The sequence below is a fragment of the Mobula birostris genome, chromosome 18, assembly GCF_030028105.1.
Source record: "Mobula birostris isolate sMobBir1 chromosome 18, sMobBir1.hap1, whole genome shotgun sequence".
NCBI lineage: Eukaryota > Metazoa > Chordata > Chondrichthyes > Myliobatiformes > Myliobatidae > Mobula > Mobula birostris.
Window position 1 is genome coordinate 3,974,425 of NC_092387.1, and position 18,810 is coordinate 3,993,234.

The 18,810-nt window shown below is 42.9% G+C and overlaps 1 protein-coding gene across 2 annotated transcripts in view; it reads right to left on the bottom strand.

Annotated features, from left to right (window-relative positions):
- Positions 1 to 18,810, bottom strand: part of LOC140211910 (E3 ubiquitin-protein ligase ARIH1) — a 110,368-nt gene that overhangs the window by 71,835 nt on the left and 19,723 nt on the right. For both annotated transcript variants that reach the window (XM_072282111.1, XM_072282112.1), the window contains exon 3: positions 8,096 to 8,240. In XM_072282111.1, coding sequence (XP_072138212.1) covers positions 8,096 to 8,240 — 145 coding nt within the window. The remainder of the gene's footprint in view (positions 1 to 8,095; positions 8,241 to 18,810) is intronic.

Sequence of the window (18,810 nt, forward strand, 5' to 3'; positions counted from 1 at the left end):
TTCCTAGACTGTCATTCAGTGCAAAGGTGAAAATGAATTTCTTCACACAGAAAAGTGAGATTTTAGGCTATGGCAATTAAATGGCCAAGTGTATTGATGACAGAAATCAGAAAGATCTAAAGGTCAGACAAACATAAGATATAGCAGCAGAACTAGGCCATTCAGCCCATCAAATGTGTACCATTCAATCATAGCTGATTTAATATCCCTCTCCACTGCCTTCTCCCCGTAACCTTTGACACCTTTACTAATCAAGAACCTATGAATCTTTGCTTTAAATATACCCAGTGACTTGGTCTGCACAACATCTGTGTGCAATGAATTCCACAGATTCACCACTCTCTAAGAAATTCCTCCTTATCTCTATTCTAGAGATATCCCTTGGGGACACAGATAGAGCAGCATCCAATCTAGTATTCCAACAATTAAAATACAATTTATATTCAGGGAATGACAAGAAAAGTCAGTGCAAGAAAATTAAGCTGAGGTAAAAAAAAATTATGCACAACCTTACAGAATGGCAAAGCAGGCATGAGGTAGCAAAGCCTTCTCCTGCTTCTATTTCCAACATTCTGACACACTCCATCTGGCTTTATAACACACTTTAAACCCATTTTGTTTGGGCATTTCAGTCATTGGGTATATTTAGCCATGCACAGAATTTCAACTCATTAAATCTGGGATCTAATGAGAGGATGTTTGAAAGATTTCAGTGCTGGTTGCTTTCTGAGATCATAATTATGAGACTGCTTGTCAGCCTTATATAGCCATAGCCTCAAGTTCACTTATAATAGCAACAGAGAGCGTGACCAGATCAGGTTTAGAGACTTAAGAACACGGTTAGTGTCTACACAGTGTGTCATTAGATACTGTAATCACCAATAAGGAACAAAGAAAGTTATGGGAAATGATCAGAGAAAAAGAATCCTGGGATGAATCTTAAAGAAATAGGCATGGAGAAAAATTTTTTTTAAAGTAGAAACAGGAAACCACTTTTCAAATGAAAGGATCAACTTGATGGTAAACAGATTTTAAAGACAGTCTCTTCAACAAAGGCTCAAGTGCACATATTTCCAAATTGTTTAAATCCGGAACCAGATATATCACATGATTTCAGTTGCACGTGAGACAAACCTCATCTGCACACAAAACTCCTGCCTCCTTAGTGATAGTTCTTGCTAACCTAACAGTCAACATTTTCTGTATTGATCTACTGTTATCATGGGAGTCAGATGCCCTGTTTTCCCAAATACTAACTAATCTTTCAGTGTCATTCGCTTGGTCAACACAAGGTCAGCTGTGCTACTGAAATATTCCCTTTCAAAATAATTCACGATTTCACACTAAATGTACAGGGCATAATATTGTTAGGGTAGGGATTGATGATCGGTATCAATGAGACACTCTGCTGGGACAAAGATTATTAACAAATTCTGTGGAACATTGTTTGAGCTTATCACGATGAAATAACAGTTCCTTATACAGCACCTGTTTCAGAAACAAGGCTGAAACCACCAAACACTATGCAGATCAGAATTTCGTGCAGTTAAAGTTATAGCTGTCTCCATGCAAAGCAAAAATACCATGTATAGATTGATAATCCTATTAGATCTTAAAGCATTAACCACCTTGGTTAATGGAAGGGGTCCATGGCATAAAAAGTGTTGGGGACCCCTGCCTTAAAGACTCTTGCACATTGTTCAGAAATAACTAAGTGTTTACTCAGAAGAGTATCATGAATGCCATAGAAAAAACTTTACATGAGTGTTGGGTGTATGGAACGCCCTGCCAGGGGTGGTGCTAGAGGCAGATACATTAGGGACATTTAAGAAACTCTTAGATAGACACACAGATGATTTTTAAAAATGGGGGGCTATGACAGATTGCTCTTACAACAAAGGGCCGAAGGGCCTGTATTGTGCTATAGTGTTTCTATGTTCTAAATGAGGGTAACAAGTAGATCATAGGCATACTACAAGGAAGGAGATACTTGCAGCTTTTAAGTGCCTTAGGTTGGGCAGAGCTTCCTGGGCAGACCAAGTGTGCTCACCGGCACCCCCCACCCCCGACCAGGGAAGAAATCACAGACTTTTGCAGAAATACTTGCCTCACCATTAGTCATGGGTGAAGCTCCATGAGACTGATAGATGGTGAATGTCGTTCCATTGTTCAAGAGGGGTAACAAAGACAGGCCATTGAGACTGACTTCAGTTGTAGGGAAGTTACAAGGAATCCCGTGGAACAAGATCTACCATAATTTGGATAGTCAAGGCCTGATCAGGAATAGTCAGCATACTTTTGTACATGAGGGGTCATGTCTGGAGTTTTTCCAAAGACATAACTAAGGGAATAGAGGAAAGAAGGGCAGTGGATATTGTCTACAAGGACTTTTATAAGGCCTGTGACAAAGCCTCACATGGCAGGCTGATTTGGAAGGTTAGGTCACATTAAATTCGGGGAAGCTAGTGAGGTGGATTCAGAATTGGCTGGATGATAGAAAACAGTGATAGTTGAAGGTTGATTCTCTGACTGAAGGCTTGTCACTCAATAGGTCAGTGTTATTCAATTTTTATGTAAATGATTTGGAAGTGAATATAAATGGCACGAGTTTGCTACAACATTAAATTAGGGGTCTTGCTGATAATGAAGCAAGTTACAATGAATTGCAGACAGATCCTAACCAGATACGGAGATGGACTGAGAAATGGTAAATGGATTTCAATTGTTAGATAATTGTGAGGTGATGTACTTTGGATGGCCAAATCAGGGTAGGATCTACACAGTGAAAGACAGCACTGACATCTGATGTGGAACCTGGGAGTATAAGTGCATAGTTTGCTGAAAGGGGCCCCACAAGTATACAGTGTGCTGGAAAAAGTGTTTAGCATACTAGCCTCAATCGAGTTTAGGAACAGAAATATTATGTTAGTTTCTCAAGAGTCACTGATGAGATTGCAGTTTCACTCACCCTCTTATAGGAAAAGCATTGTCAAGCTGGGGAGGGTGCAGAAGAGAACTACAAAGATGCTGCCTGGAGAAGGGGGCCAGATCCATAGGGAGAGGAAGACCGCGCTTAACCTTTATTCCCTGGAGAATGAGAGGTGACCGCAGAAGTTTTTAAAATCATGAAAGATATGGATAATTTGAACAGTCAGTCTTTTCCCCAGGGTTGACGAGTCCAAAACTAGAGAGCACAGACAGAAGATTGGAGATTTAAAAGAGACCTGAGAAGTAACCTCTTTTCATAGAGGGTTGCAAGTACATAAAAGTTTCAGTCGAAGCAAGCAGCTGAGAAGGGAGTGAAGAAATCGGGTCAAAAAAGTCATTTTTTTTTTAAAACACTGCTCAGGGAGAAGGGTCTGCACTGCGCACGTACGTGACGTAGCGCGCCAAGGTTTAAAAAGAGAATATTTTCAACGGTTTTTGTTTCAGTCGAAGCAAGCAGCTGAGAAGGGAGTGAAGAAATCGGTAGAAAAAGTCGGTTTTTTTAAAAACACTGCTCGGGGAGAAGGGTCTGCACTGTGCAGGCGTGTGACGTAGCGCACCAAGGTTTAAAACCAGACCGCCATATACAGCGGCCATCGTCGGAGTGGACTGAGTCAGAGTGGGACGGCTTTGGCTCAACAGGCTTCGGCAAGAACAGGCAGAGGCCGGGTAGGTTCCGGTAAGATTTTTGTTCATTGTTTAGAGTAGAGAGAATGCCAGGCAGGATGTTGGTATGCTCCTCTTGCAGGATGTGGGAAGACAGGGAGCCCTCTGGTGTCCCTGACAACGACACCTGCAAGAAGTGCATCCAGCTGCAGCTCCTGACAAACCACGTTAGGGAACTGGAGCAGGAGCTGGATGACCTGCGAATCATTCGGGAGAATGAGGAGATTATAGATAGTAGCTACAGGGAGGTAGTTACGCCAAAGGAGCAGAGGACAGGAAATTGGGTCACTGTCAGGCGAGGGAAGAGGAAAGGGCAGGCAGAGCAGGGTTCCCCTGTGGCCATTCCCCTCAACAAGTATACCACATTGGATACTGTTGGGGGGGATCACTTACCTGGGACAAGCTGCAGTAGCTGGATCTCTGGCACTGAGTCTGGCTCTGCAGTGCAGAAGGGAAGGGGAAAAAAGAGGAGAGCGGTAGTGATAGGGGACTCGATAGTTAGAGGTGCAAATAGGAGGTTCTGTGGTCATGACAGAGAATCCAGGATGGTTTGTTGCCTCCTGGGTGCCAGGGTCAAGGATGTCTCTGATCGCTTGCATGACATTCTGAAGTGGGAGGGTGATCAGCCAGATGACGTGGTGCACATCGGTACCAATGACATAGCAAGGAAGAGTGAGGAGGTCCTGGAGAGTGAGTATAGAGAGCTTGGTAGGAAGTTGAAAAGCAGGACCTCCAGGGTGGTAATCTCAGGATTGCTACCTGTGCTAGGTGCCAGTGAGGATAGGAATAGGATGCTCTGGAGGATGAACAAGTGGCTGAGGAACTGGTGTAGGGGGCAGGGTTTCAGATTTCAGGATCATTGGGACCTCTTCTGGGGCAGGTGGGACCTGTACAAGAGAGACGGGTTACACTTGAACGACAGGGGGACCAATATCCTTTCAAGGAGGTTTGTTAGTGCTATTGGGGAGGCTAGATTTGCAGGAGGATGGGAACCAGAGTGCCAGAGCTGACAGTGTGGCTGGGGTGAAAATAAATGATGTTAAAAGTTCAAGCAAATCTGCTAACAGAAAGGTTGTGAGTGGTGGTAAAAATCTTCTGAGGTGTATATATTTCAATGCTAGGGCTATTGCGGGGAAGGCAGATGAGTTGAGGGCGTGGATTGACACGTGGAATTATGACGTTATAGCAATTAGTGAAACTTGGCTACAGGAGGGGCAGGACTGGCAGCTTAATATTCCAGGATTCCGATGTTTCAGATGTGATCGAGGCAGAGGAATGAAAGGTAGGGGAGTAGCATTGCTTGTTAGGGAAAATATTACAGCAGTGCTCAGGCAGGACAGATTAGAGGGCTTGTCTACTGAGTCCTTATGGGTGGAGCTGAGAAACAGGAAAGGTATGGCCACATTAGTGGGATTGTATTACAGACCACCCAATAGTCAACGAGAATTGGAAGAGCAAATCTGCAGAGAGATAGCAGGCAACTGCAGGAAACAAAGTTGTGGTGGTAGGGGATTTTAATTTTCCATATATTGATTGGGACTCCCATACTGTTAAGGGACTAGATGGTTTAGAGTTTGTAAAATGTGTTCAGGAAAGTTTTCTAAATCAATATATAGAGGGACCAACTAGAGGGGATGCAATATTGGATCTCCTGTTAGGAAATGAGTTAGGACAAGTGACGGAAGTCTGTGTAGGGGAGCACTTTGGTTCCAGTGATCATAACACCATTAGTTTCAACTTGATCATGGACAAGGATAGATCTGGTCCTAGGGTTGAGGTTCTCAACTGGAAGCAGGCCAAATTTGAAGAAATGAGAAAGGATCTAAAAAGCATGGATTGGGACAGGTTGTTCTCTGGCAAAGGTGTGATCAGTAGGTGAGAAGCCTTCAAAGGAGAAATTTTGAGAGTGCAGAGTTTGTATGTTCCTGTCAGGATTAAAGGCAAAGTGAATAGGAATAAGGAACCTTGGTTCTCAAGGGATATTGCAACTCTGATAAAGAAGAAGAGGGCATTGTATGACATGTATAGGAAACAGGGAGTAAATAAGATGCTTGAGGAGTATAAGAAGTGAAAGAAAATACTTAAGAAAGAAATCCGGAGGGCTAAAAGAAGACATGAGGTTGCCTTGGCAGTCAAAGTAAAGGAGAATCCAAAGAGCTTTTACAGGTATATTAAAAGGATTGTAAGGGATAAAACTGGTCCTCTTGAAGATCAGAGTGGTCGGCTATGTGTGAAACCAAAGGAAATGGGGGAGATCTTAAGTAGGTTTTTTGCGTCTGTATTTACTAAGGAAACTGGCATGAAGTCTATGGAGTTAAGGGAAACAAGTAGTGAGATCATGGAAACCGTACAGATTGAAAAGGAGGAGGTGCTTGCTGCCTTGAGGAAAATTAAAGTGGATAAATCCCCGGGACCTGACAGAGTGTTCCCTCAGACCTTGAAGGAGACTAGTGTTGAAATTGCAGGGGCCCTGGCAGAAATATTTAAAATGTCACTGTCTACAGGTGAGGTGCCGGAGGATTGGAGAGTGGCCCATGTTGTTCCATTGTTTAAAAAAGGATCGAAAAGTAACCTGGGAAATTATAGGCCAGTAAGTTTAACGTCGGTAGTAGGTAAGTTATCGGAGGGAGTACTAAGAGACAGAATCTACAAGCATTTGGATAGACAGGGACTTATTAGGGAGAGTCAACATGGCTTTGTGCGTGGTAGGTCATGTTTGACCAATCTATTGGAGTTTTTCGACGAGATTACCAGGAAAGTGGATGAAGGGAAGGCAGTGGATATTGTCTACATGGACTTCAGTAAGGCCTTTGACAAGGTCGCGCATGGGAGGTTAGTTAGGAAAATTCAGTCACTAGGTATACATGGAGAGGTGGTAAACTGGATTAGACATTGGCTCAGTGGTAGAAGCCAAAGAGTGGTAGTAGAGAATTGCTTCTCCAAGTAGAGGCCTGTGACTAGTGGTGTGCAACAGGGATCAGTGCTGGGTCCATTGTTATTTGTCATCTATATCAATGATCTGGATGATAATATGGTAAATTGGATCAGCAAATTTGCTGATGATACAAAGATTGGAGGTGTAGTAGACAGTGAGGAAGGTTTTCAGAGCCTGCAGAGGGACTTGGACCAGCTGGAAAAATGGGCTGAAAAATAGCAGATGGAGTTTAATACAGACAAGTGTGAGGTATTGCACATTGGAAGGACAAACCAAGGTAGAACATACAGGGTTAATGGTAAGGCACTGAGGAGTGCAGTAGAACAGAGGGATCTGGGAGTACAGATACAAAATTCTCTAAAAGTGGCGTCCCAGGTAGATAGGGTCGTAAAGAGAGCTTTTGGTACATTGGCCTTTATTAATCGAAGTATTGAGTATAAGAACTGGAATGTTATGATGAGGTTGTATAAGGCATTGGTGAGGCCAAATCTGGAGTATTGTGTTCAGTTTTGGTCACCAAATTACAGGAAGGATATAAATAAGGTTGAAAGAGTGCAGAGAAGGTTTACAAGGATGTTGCCGGGACTTGAGAAACTCAGTTACAGAGAAAGGTTGAATAGGTTAGGACTTTATTCCCTGGAGCGTAGAAGAATGAGGGGAGAATTGATAGAGGTATATAAAATTACGATGGGTATGGATAGAGTGAATGCAAGCAGGCTTTTTCCACTGAGGCAAGGGGAGAAAATAACCAGAGGACATGAGTTAAGGGTGAGGGGGGAAAAGTTTAAAGGGAACATTAGGGGGGGCTTCTTCACACAGAGAGTGGTGGGAGTATGGAATGAGCTGCCAGACGAGGTGGTAAATGAGGGTTTTAAGAATAAATTGGACAGATACATGATGGGAGGTGTATGGAGGGATATGGTCCGTGTGCAGGTCAGTGGGACCAGGCAGAAAATGGTTCGGCACAGCCAAGGGCCAAAAGGCCTGTTTCTGTGCTTTATTTTTTCTATGGTAAAAGAGCTTACAGCATACGTACTAGAGTGGGTATAATTCCACATTTAATAGGCATTTGGATAGGTACATGGAGTGAAGGGGTTTGGAGGGTTATGGGCTGAACAGAAGCAACTGGGACTATGCTGTGGTCAGCATAGACAGGTTGGGCTGAAGGAGCAATTTTCTTGCTGTACTGCTCTAATTAGAAAAATCCACCCCTGTGCTCCAAGCTTCAGCATTGATCAGCAAGACCAAGTTATGGTCACCTTCAAGGTAGCTTGCTGCAGGTCTGATATATATAGTTGAATGATAATTAAACTTCAACACCCTGTCAGCTGCCTAGGAAATCTCCCCAGGAATTTGTACACAGCGTTAAGCTGCTGCAACGATTGGTATACTAATACTAAGGCCAGGATAGTGTTGAAAAAAAAACACAATGCTTTTGTGACAATGCTGTGGGTCAAATTTACCCATTTCACACACTGTTCCTTATGCTCTTCAGTATAATGCACTCACCGAATTAGGATAATTCAGGTAGCAGATTGCACAAACCATGTCTTGTGATGATGATCTCGTGTTCATCTGCCGTGTTCGAGATTTTTTATAAGGATTAACTACGTGACACTCCGCAAAAAGCTTCTCCAGGTTCCCGTCGAAATATCTGTAACAATTAAAATTTGGCATTACTTATACAAATCAAAGTTCAGTTTTCAATCTTCACATGGTGACATTTGAAAAAAGGTACTCACAACAAACTGCTAGGATTAATTACACAATTTCAATACAATGGATTTTGGTTAATTGGGGCGGCTGCTTATTTTGGGTTTATATTTGTTCTTAAAGAACAAAAACTAATCAAGAAAATAGCTGGGATTCCCTTTGTTCATTTACAACACCAAGCTGCTTAACTGGGACAGGAGTCTGTTCTAACTAGCTTCAGTCACGTACACTTGTATGGCCATTAAGACTCTACACTGCGCTTAGAGTGAACAGTTTTTAAATACCATCAGTTGTGGTCAAAAAGCAGTGTTTTTTGTCGCTGATTGTTGGTGAGAGATGCACAGTAAGACAATTCAGCACTTTTTTTGCTCACTGTGGTTTCAAGCTTTCAGACTTGGAGATGCCAGAAATGACCAGCAATGAAAATGAGAAGATTTCGCTATATCAACAAGTTAGAAACTATGAAGAATTTGAAAGCATTAATAATCACCTTGAGTGTTATAATGAAAATGAAGATTTGGAGGACGCAATCATTGAAAGCATTGTATGAAGGCGTCCCATTATCTACATAAGGTAGATGTGCTCATTTCATTCATTTACAGTCAATCAAAAGAACATTGCAGTGTACACTGGGTGAATTGCTCCGTCAATAACTATCAGGAACTGATAGTTTTATAGTACTGTAGTACTATTGATAGTGTCACACAATCCCACCTCAAGAGTAGCTGAATGGCATGGACAAGTTTATATCAACAATTAACAGCAGTAGACATTAGGCCCTTGAACCCTGCATGATCACTTATCAAAATCATGTCTAAGCTACCTCTAGCACTTTGCTTACGTCCTTTGATTTTCTCAATATCCAGAAGTTTATCAATCTGTTTTCAATTGCACTTTGATTGTCCTCTGGCATACAGAATTCCAAAAAGGAAAAAGGCTGCTCTTTATTTCAGCCTTAAACAGTCTTCCTTTACACTGAAACCCAAAATCTTCCTTGCATCCATCTTATAAAATCAGCCATGGACTGTAAAAGGAGTCGAGCAACCCCACCACATAAACACCCAGAGTGACACCAGAAGCTCCAGAGATCTCGTTCCTGGGAAAAGAGGGATCCTTTGATGGGCAACACCTGGGGACAGCTTGAAGGACTGGTCCAGGATGGGGGACACTGACAAACTGCTACCAGTTGCCTAAGCATCATTAGGAGTGATGGACTTAAGTAATTCAGCCAATCAAACCTGTAAGAATTTCATCTCTCACTCTCCCTAGCTCCAGGAATTGCAGTTTCCTCTGCTCACTCTCATATAGCACATTTCACCTGAACCTTTGCTGCCCTAATGGCATGCATATATTTTCTTAGACTAAAGTTCCACTTTAGTCTCATCCAACCACAAGACCTTCTTTACAGTATCTTCTAAGTGACGCTTTGCGAAGTTTTTACAGAAAAGAATATATATTATTTTAAGCCAGGGCTTTTCCTTTGTCACTCTTCCATAAATACCCTTTTTGTGCAAAGCCTTAGAGATTGTACAGCCATGAACCTCATCTCCAGTTGCAGCCACTGACTTATGCAGCTCAGTCAGTGACAGCTGGTGTCACAGTAATCTCTCTTACAAGTGCCATTCTTCTCAGATAACCAAGTTTAGAGGGTTAGGTAGAGCCTGACCTAGGTAGGGTGGCTCTGGTTTCATATTCTTTCCACTTGTTTTAAATTAAAGACTGCACTGAGCTCCAAGGTATGTTCAGTGCCTTTGAGATGGTTTTGTACAAACGTTTGTAAATTTCCTCAGATATCCATTTCCCCATTGTCATTTCCCTGATGTCTTGAATGCTCGTGTCTTCATTGTGGTTTGGCCTGTTGAAAAATCTACTATACTGTTGGACCTTACAGAGAGAAGGGGTATTTATTCCTATGAATTCATTGAAAACAGGCGATTCTTTAATTTTGGGTAATTCTTTATACTGGGTGAGTTGGCAAGGTAAGATATAGTATTACACCTGTGGAAAGTTAGCACAGTAATTACAAAGCAGATGAATTTTTTTCAGTCTCAATTTTGGATTTTACATTTTTAGTAAATTGTTGACAGGTTTTAGAATTTTTCTTTTGATTGACATGAGGCACTATGTTTTATAGATTAACTAAAAACCCTGCTTCAATATGTTTTAAATTTAGAAAATGAGACGATAAAATGTGAAAAGAGTTGTGGGGGCTGAATACTTTATCTAGGCACTGTGTTCTATGTTTTGTATCTTGGTCCTCCCTAGAGGAACAATGTTTTGTTTATCTGTATACATGTGTATGGTTGAATGACAATAAACGTGAATTTAAAAAGACACAAAAGTGTAAAACATTTAGGATGTGACACTCTTATACTCATGCCCAGGTTTCGACATCTTGACAGCTCAGGTCTCCATGGAAGCAAGCATAATTGTCTATAACAATGGAGTATTTAAAAGGGAAGTAGATACATTTTTGAAAGATCAGGGAACGGAAATTCTTTTAGAAAAGATTAGACTCAAAGCAATTTAACCATGATCGTATTGAAAGATAGGAGAGACAAGACAGCCCAAGTGGCCTAGGCTGATACTGTACTCTATCTCAACACACCAGCAAAAGGCAGCAAGCCTCCCACGCCTAATATTGATGGCGTGTTTAAACCAAGCAGCATTTGGTGTTCTAAACAATATTCAGCAGATGCTGGAAACACCGAGCAAAACACAAAATTCTGGAAGAACTCAACAGGTCAGGCAGCATCCAAGAAAAGTTGATGTTTCGGGCCTAGACTCTTCATAAGGACTTGTATTAATTCCCAATATACTCAACATTGAAACAAACACTCCATCAGACCCTCCTCAGAAGCAATTTTTCACACTTCAGTGCCCAAGCAAACGCTTTCTTCATACTTTCTCCCAAAAAGCCCTTGAACAGTGATGAGTACGAAAAGCAGTTCTTAAGAAAATAAAATGGCAATACACTTAATTTACTTGGTGACTGACCGCAAAGGTCCACACTTTCAATATACATTACTCAGCACTATTTGATAACAGAAGGGCAGATTCACAAGATAACTAGGAGAAAATTGCCCTGAGCAAAATCAAAACCATAAACTTCAACTTCACAATCAGAAACCTGCCACACAGCTCAGAGAAAACCACAATGCCAACTCAAAGGGTTCTAGAGACTTTCCCAAACAGGTTTTGCACTTTACTACTTTCACAACTTTCATGAAATTTTGCCCAGAGTAAGTGACTAAACCTACAAATATGAATGTAATAAACTTTATTTTTGCATTCCAATATATCATTTTCACCTGAGCAAAATATATTTATTTTACTTTATAAATATGAATAATAGCAGCTAATCTTCCTGTAAATGTCAAATTTAAATTACACACACGACCACATCAGCGTGAGTACGTGCCAGGATAACATGTGCCAGCCTATCAGTAGTAGAGATTGTGCCAGAGAGCACACAGCCAAAAAACTATTAGTCTTTCTTTTTTGACTTGGGCGCTGGGGGAGGGGCAGTGGAGAGGTCAAAATTTACCAAGCTCTGAACAGCTTGAAGCAGCAACATGACAGAGATAGAGCCTTGCTAACAATTATATCTACACTTAAATAATAGCAAAGAGTACTGAAACAACCGCTGGGTAAGCATCAAATACACAAGTGGATTGAAAGCTTTCTTTAGCTTACTAAGTGCTCTTCCGTAATAAAGATATGTTTTTCCAAAAATTACTGAAAAAACTCTTTCAGTATTTGACTTAAATTCATAGAAGTCCCTGATATCTCCAGAAAACACAATTAAAATTAGCATTAGTGTTCAAAGGCAGAAGTAGCCAAAAAATACTGAAGATAGGTAGACAACCATCCATTTAGTTTGGACCCACTACTTGTAAATGCCTGTATTTTAGATAATCAGTACAAACAGTTGCCAAACGAGGTCATCCAATCTGACGCAGCATTCTTTATCCTTTGTGTTATTTCAATTTGAAGCAATTTGAAATAATAGAGGGAAAAATAAACAGGGAGCTACCAATGCTAACCTGACTTCAAGGTAGAAAAAAATTGGAATCTGTAAATCTCAAATCAAAAAACCTTGAAAAAATAAAATGTTGATTTCTGAAAATGAATTAATACTGACAAATTCATTGGACCTTTTCTAAGCATATGAATCATGTAACAGATAAAAGGTAACCAGTGGATAAGGAATGTTTGGACTTTTAAAATGCTTTCAATAAGGCTATTTCACAAGATGGTCAGCAAGGACAGATCACCGGGGTTCTGGGTAAATTAGCCGCATGGAATGGGAATTGGTTATTAGAAAGTAAAATGTGGGAACAAGCATCTTTCTCAGCTTTGAGAAAGTCGTGTGAAAGGCTGTGATACCACCTGCAACTTTTGTGGGATACCAAATTTATCACCATAAATTAGTACAAATCTCTTCCCAATTGCATTGTGCCAGAAAGATGCACTCCCACCCTAAAGGAATGAGGGGGTACCTACAGAATATTAAAGGCCTAGGTAGAGTGGACATAGAGAGGATATTTCCAAAAGTTTCTAATAGATTCTAGGTCCAGAGGGCACAGCCCCAGTGAAGGATATTCCTTTAGAACAGAGATGAGGAGGAATTTCTTTAGTCAGAGGATGATGAATCTATTGAATTCATTGCTAAGTCACTGGGTTTTCGCAAATAACAGCATGAGGCACTTTATATTTAAGAAAAACAGTAACAACAACGCATGTTAAAAGTACTTCATGTAATTCAACATGTCAGACCAACCTCTTAAAATGAACCCTAAGTCAGTGTCGGTGGTTGTGAATTATGTAAGTTTCTACCAATTATATTACCCTAAACTGGCATTGAGAGCCTATCTAGAGCTTGGACGAGCCTCCCGGCCATGTTCCATGGGTGGAAAAACTGCAGGATGCTCATCCAGAGGTGCTGACACGCTCATGTTCACGTTGTGACAACAACGTGGTAACGGCATCCTCCAAATCTTGATGGGCCAGTTTAAGGTGATCTCGCGAAACGCATTCACAATTACCCCTCTTGTCTATGATAAGTCTTTTCTCTCTGTTCCAAAATCACAGAATGGATCATCGTAAGGGGATCTAAGGGGATACTGGTGTGCATCGTGGCAGCCGAAAACAAAGGAGGCAGAATGTAGATAAAGTAGTCTTCAGTGTCCTGCCTCAATGATTACCGTCCCGTTGCACTCACATCCATCATCATGAAGTGTTTTGAGAGGCTCGTCATGAGGCACATCAAGACCCTGCTGCCCCCCCTCACTGGACCCCCTGCAGTTCGCGTACTGTCCCAACCATTCAACAGACGATGCCATTGCCATCACCCTCCTAGCCTTAACCCATCTGGACAAAAAAGACACGTACGTTCGAATGCTGTTCATAGATTTCAGTTCAGCATTCAACACAATCATTCCTCAGAAACTGATTGGAAAGCTGAGCCTGTGGGGTCTGAACACCTCCCTCTGCAACTGGATCCTAGACCTCCTGACTGGGAGACCTCAGTCAGTCCGGATCAGGAGCAGCATCTCCAACACCATCACACTGAGCACGGGGGCCCCCCAAGGCTGTGTGTTCAGTCCACTGCTGACCCACGACTGTGCAGCAATACACAGCTCGAACCACATCAAGTTTGCCGATGACACAACCATGGTGGCACTCATCAGCAAGAATGATGAGTCAGCATACAGAGAGGAGGTGCAGTGGCTAACGGACTGGTGCAGAGCCAACAACCTTGTCTCTGAATGTAAACAAAAGAGATGGTTGTTGACTTCAGGAGGACATGGAGCGACCACTCTCCGCTGAATATTGACGACTCCTCCGTTGGGATCGTTAAGAGCACCAAATTTCTTGGTGTTCACCCGGTGGAGAATCTCACCTGGTCCTTCAACACCAGCTCCATAGCAAAGAAAGCCCAGCAGCGTCTCTACTTTCTGCAAAGACTGAGAAAAGTCCATCTCCCATCTCCCACCCCCCATCCTCACCACATTTTACAGAGGTTGTATTGAGAGCATCCTGAGCAGCAGCATCACAGCCTGGTTTGGAAATTGCACCATCTCAGATCGCAAGACCCTGCAACGGATAGTGAGGTCAGCTGAGATCATCGGGGTCTCTCTTCCCACCATTACAGAAATTTACACCACACGCTGCATCCGCAAAGCAAACAGCATTATGTAGGACCCCATGCACAGCTCACATAAACTCTTCTCCCTCCTGTCATCTGGAAAAAGGCACCGAAGCATTCGGGCTCTCACGACCAGACTATGTAACAGTTTCTACCCCCAAGCCATCAGACTCCTCAATACCCAGAGCCTGACTTGACACCAACCTACTGCCCTCTACTGTGTTTATTGTCTTGTTTATTACTAATTATTGCAGTGCCTGCACTGTTTTGTGCACTATATACAGTCCTGGATTGGTCTGTAGTCTAGTGTAGTTTTTGTGTTTTTTTCTTATGTAGCTCAGTGTAGTTTTTGTATTGTTTCATGTAGCACCATGGCCCTGGAAAACTTTGTCTCATTTTTACTGTGTTTTGTACCAGCAGTTATGGTTGAAATGACAATAAAAAGTGACTTGACTTGAACCGAATGTACATGTACACCATGATGTAGGATAGGTGCACAAGGAATCAAATTTACTCAGGAGGGTGGAGCACTATTGAGAGGTTGACCAGGAAGTCGTGGTGTCAGGCATAAGAACACCTGGCACTCATAATGCCTAAATGTGTACCAATTCACTCATAACGCTTAAATGTATACCGATTCACTCGTAACGCCTAAATGTGTACCGAATCACTCATAACACTTAAATGTATACCAATTCAGCCCCAGACGACCGCAAGTCCCCTTTGGAGCTGTTCTGAACCTCAGCAGGAACCACAGGAGATGATCATGCCAACAGTCATCCACAAGGAAGCCCTCAGTGCAGCTGGTAAGGAGCTGTGAAACTGTTTGCATAGGCCGTTGTGGGTGACATGCTGTGCTGTGATGTAGCCTAATGTCAAGGTTCTGGGCCATTGCAGCCCAAAGATCTCATATAAATTGGGGACCGTGGTTAGAGGAAATATCAGAGGTGCCAGCCACGTCTGCGGCCGCTGTCAGTGCTGGAGGGACAACTTCAGGCCACCTGGTGGTACAGTCCACTTTGGTAAGGAGACGTGCAAAACCACAGAAGGTGGGGGGCAGGTGGAGAAGACCAACAAGGTCAAACCTTTGCTCAGGGACATTAAGAGGTGCCAATGGTGCCTGGACATGACTGTTAATTTTTGTCTGCTGGCACTCCATACAGGTTGCACTGCAATCACGCAGGTCCTCTTTGACAAACTTACTGGAGTTCTTTGAGGACATAATAAGTGCAGTGGATAGAGGGGAACAGGTGGATGTTGTATACTTGGATTTCCAGAAGGCGTTTGATACAGTGCCGCAGAAGATTTATAAATAAGATATGGATGCATGGAGTTGGAGGAAGTGTATTGGCATGGATAGTGGATTGGTTAACCAATAGAAGGCAGAGAGTTGGTAGAAATGGATGTTTCTCTGGTTGGCAGTCAGTGGTGAGTGGGGTGCCGCAGGGGTCGGTGCTGGGCCCGCAGCTGTTTACCATTTACACTAAGATCATGCCACACAAGCTTTAGTACGAGAGTTAAAAATAGTCTGCCACTAGTTTGCGGGCAGCATGGGGCAAGGATGACCAGTTGAGACATCACACAGGAGAGAAACCCTGCTTCCCCAAACTTAATATCAGCCACCGCAGACCCATGACTGCTGTTCGGTAAGCCTGGACCTCTGGGTCAGTAGCCTGGTTGACTGCCATGCCAGCATAATCAACCCCTATGCGTATGGTCCCAATGGCTGGCCGTGAGAGGCAATCAGCCACGGCATTATTTTTCCCCTTGATATGTTGTACATCAGTTGTGAACTCTGATCAGTTGTGCCAGATAGCGTTGCTGTCATGCAGACCGAGGGTCTGATAGTTTAGCTATCGTGTGCACGGGGGGTTTGCGGTCAGTGAATGCTGTGAAATGTCGATTTCAAAAATGGTGGATAGCCAGATAGACTCAGAAGCCCACAGTCAAATGTGCTGTACTTAATTTCAGGGAACAGTGCTACTGGCTTAAGTAGGAGACTGGCTGTCACACGCTTCCAACCGTTTGTGCGTATCACCCACAGCATAGTTGGGGAGTGTTTGGTATCATCAAATGCCCTGGTCATGTCCGCTGACCAGTCAAGCATGTGATTAGGGGTATTGCCTTTAAGCACAAGTTCAGCAGCCTGTGGAATGAAGTAGTGATAGAAATTCAACATGCCTAAAATCTCCTGTAGTTTTTCAGTAACACGGGGGGGGGAGGGGCAAAATCCATAATAGCCACAGTCTTTGGTGGGAGGGGTTTTGCACCTTCTGCAGAGATGCGATGGCCAACAAAGTCAATGGTTGACAACCCACTATGGCATTTAACAAGGTTAATAATCACCTGTGCTGGCTTAAGCAATTGAAAAGCGTGCAGAGATGAGATCTGTGTTCGGATTTAGATGCACTGGGACACTTACTGGAGGACCAGGGTAACGACCCAAATTTCTTGACACCACTAGCATGCAATTCTTAAGATCAACTACTAGTCCTTGGGCACACAGGAAATCTGCACCAAGCAGAGGTCCAGCTACTTTAGCCAGGACCAAGTCCCATGTATAACGTTTGCCACTGCAGCGATGCTAGCAGCACACTCACTTGAGTACCCGTGTCACACAGGAAGCGTCGCCCTGAAAGGGTGTCCGTAATGAGCAGTATTGATGTCCCAAAGCACTGGCACAGTCAAAGCTGCAAGGTGGTCGGCTCTTCCTAGTGCTCATACCAAAGTGAGCGCAGTAAAAACACAGACCAGGCGTTGTCAGTTTTACAGCTGTGGGAATCCTTAGGTTGCAGGTCGTGCTGACTGGGCTTACTGAGAGGGAAAGGAGGAAGGATGCACATCTGACTGGCTGAGTGTAGGCTGCATGAAGTTCTTTAAAAATAAGAGATGGTTATTTCCCCAGAGAGGCAGCATGTGGTCCATTAACTTGCCAAGACTGGGCCAGGACTGCAACCATTTGGCATGCTCAGACTCCAATTGTCCAAAAGTCTGTAAAAGGCCAGCTTTCAGCGATCGGTATTTATCCTATTCAGGCGAGTGTTCTACTAGACTCACCACTGTGGAATTGCTGAGTGATGCTACTACATAAAATTTATTGTGGTCCGTGGTGATTCTCGCAGCGCCAACTAGGCCCTGGTTTGTACAAACCATGCAACGGCATTTTGTTCCCAAAACTCCAGCAGTTTCAAAACGACTGCATTGGCCAACATATTCAATAACTCTAGAATCGCCCTAGAGTATTGGGGGTCAACAATGTAGGTTTTCTCAAATAAAATAATGCATGGCATGTTATGTTTAAGAAAAAAAACTCACTTACTGTAATCCAAAACAGTGAACACAAACCACAGCAATTGCACCATCACTCAGACCAGCCTCTTAATGTCAGTAGTTGTGAATTGTGTACACTTCCACCAATTACATTACCCTACAGGTATATTTAAAGCGGAGGTTGATAGGTTCTTAATTAGTAAGAGTGTCAAAGGTTATGGGGTAAAAGCAGGGGAATGGAGTTGAGGGAAAACAAATCAGTCATGATAAAATGGAGCAGACTCAATTACTCATTACTGGTATATCTTTATTTTGATTACCACAAATTTCTCCACTTCAGGATTCAAACCCCCAGAGACCAACTTGTTGACTAGTGATTTGAGAGGTCAGTCATAGTTAAGATCAACTCCTGCCTAAACAAGGACTTGGACCCACAATTTGCCTATCGCCACAATAGATTTGCAGCAGATGCAATCTCACTGGCTCTCCACTCACCTTGGATCACCTGGACAAAGCAATACCAATGTCAGACAACTGTTTATTGACTATAGCTCAGCATCCTAATCAACAAGCTCCAAAACCTGGACCTCTGTACCTCCCACTGCATTTGGATCCTAGATTTCCTCAACGGAAGACCATGGTTTGCGCAGATCGGAACATCTCCAAGTAACACTGGTTCACCTCAAGGATGCGTGCTTAGCCCACTGTCCTATTCTTTCTACACCCACAACTGTATAGCTAGGCACAGCTCAAACACAGTCTCTAGGTTTGCTGACAACACAACTTTTATTGGCAGAATGCAGATGGTGATGAGGGAGTGTACGGGGCTAGATAGATCAGCCAGTTGAGTGGTGTTGCAGAAACTTTGTACTCAATATCAGTAAGACCAAGCAATAAACTGTGGAGACTTCAGGCAGGGGAAGTCAAAGGAACACACACCAGTCCTCATCGAGGGATCAGAAGTAGAGAGGGTGAGCAGTTTCAAGTTCCTGAGTGTCAATATCTCTAAGGATCTATGCTGGGCCCAACATATTGATGTAATTACAAAGATGGCACAATAGCGGCTATACTTCATCAGGAGTTAAAGGAG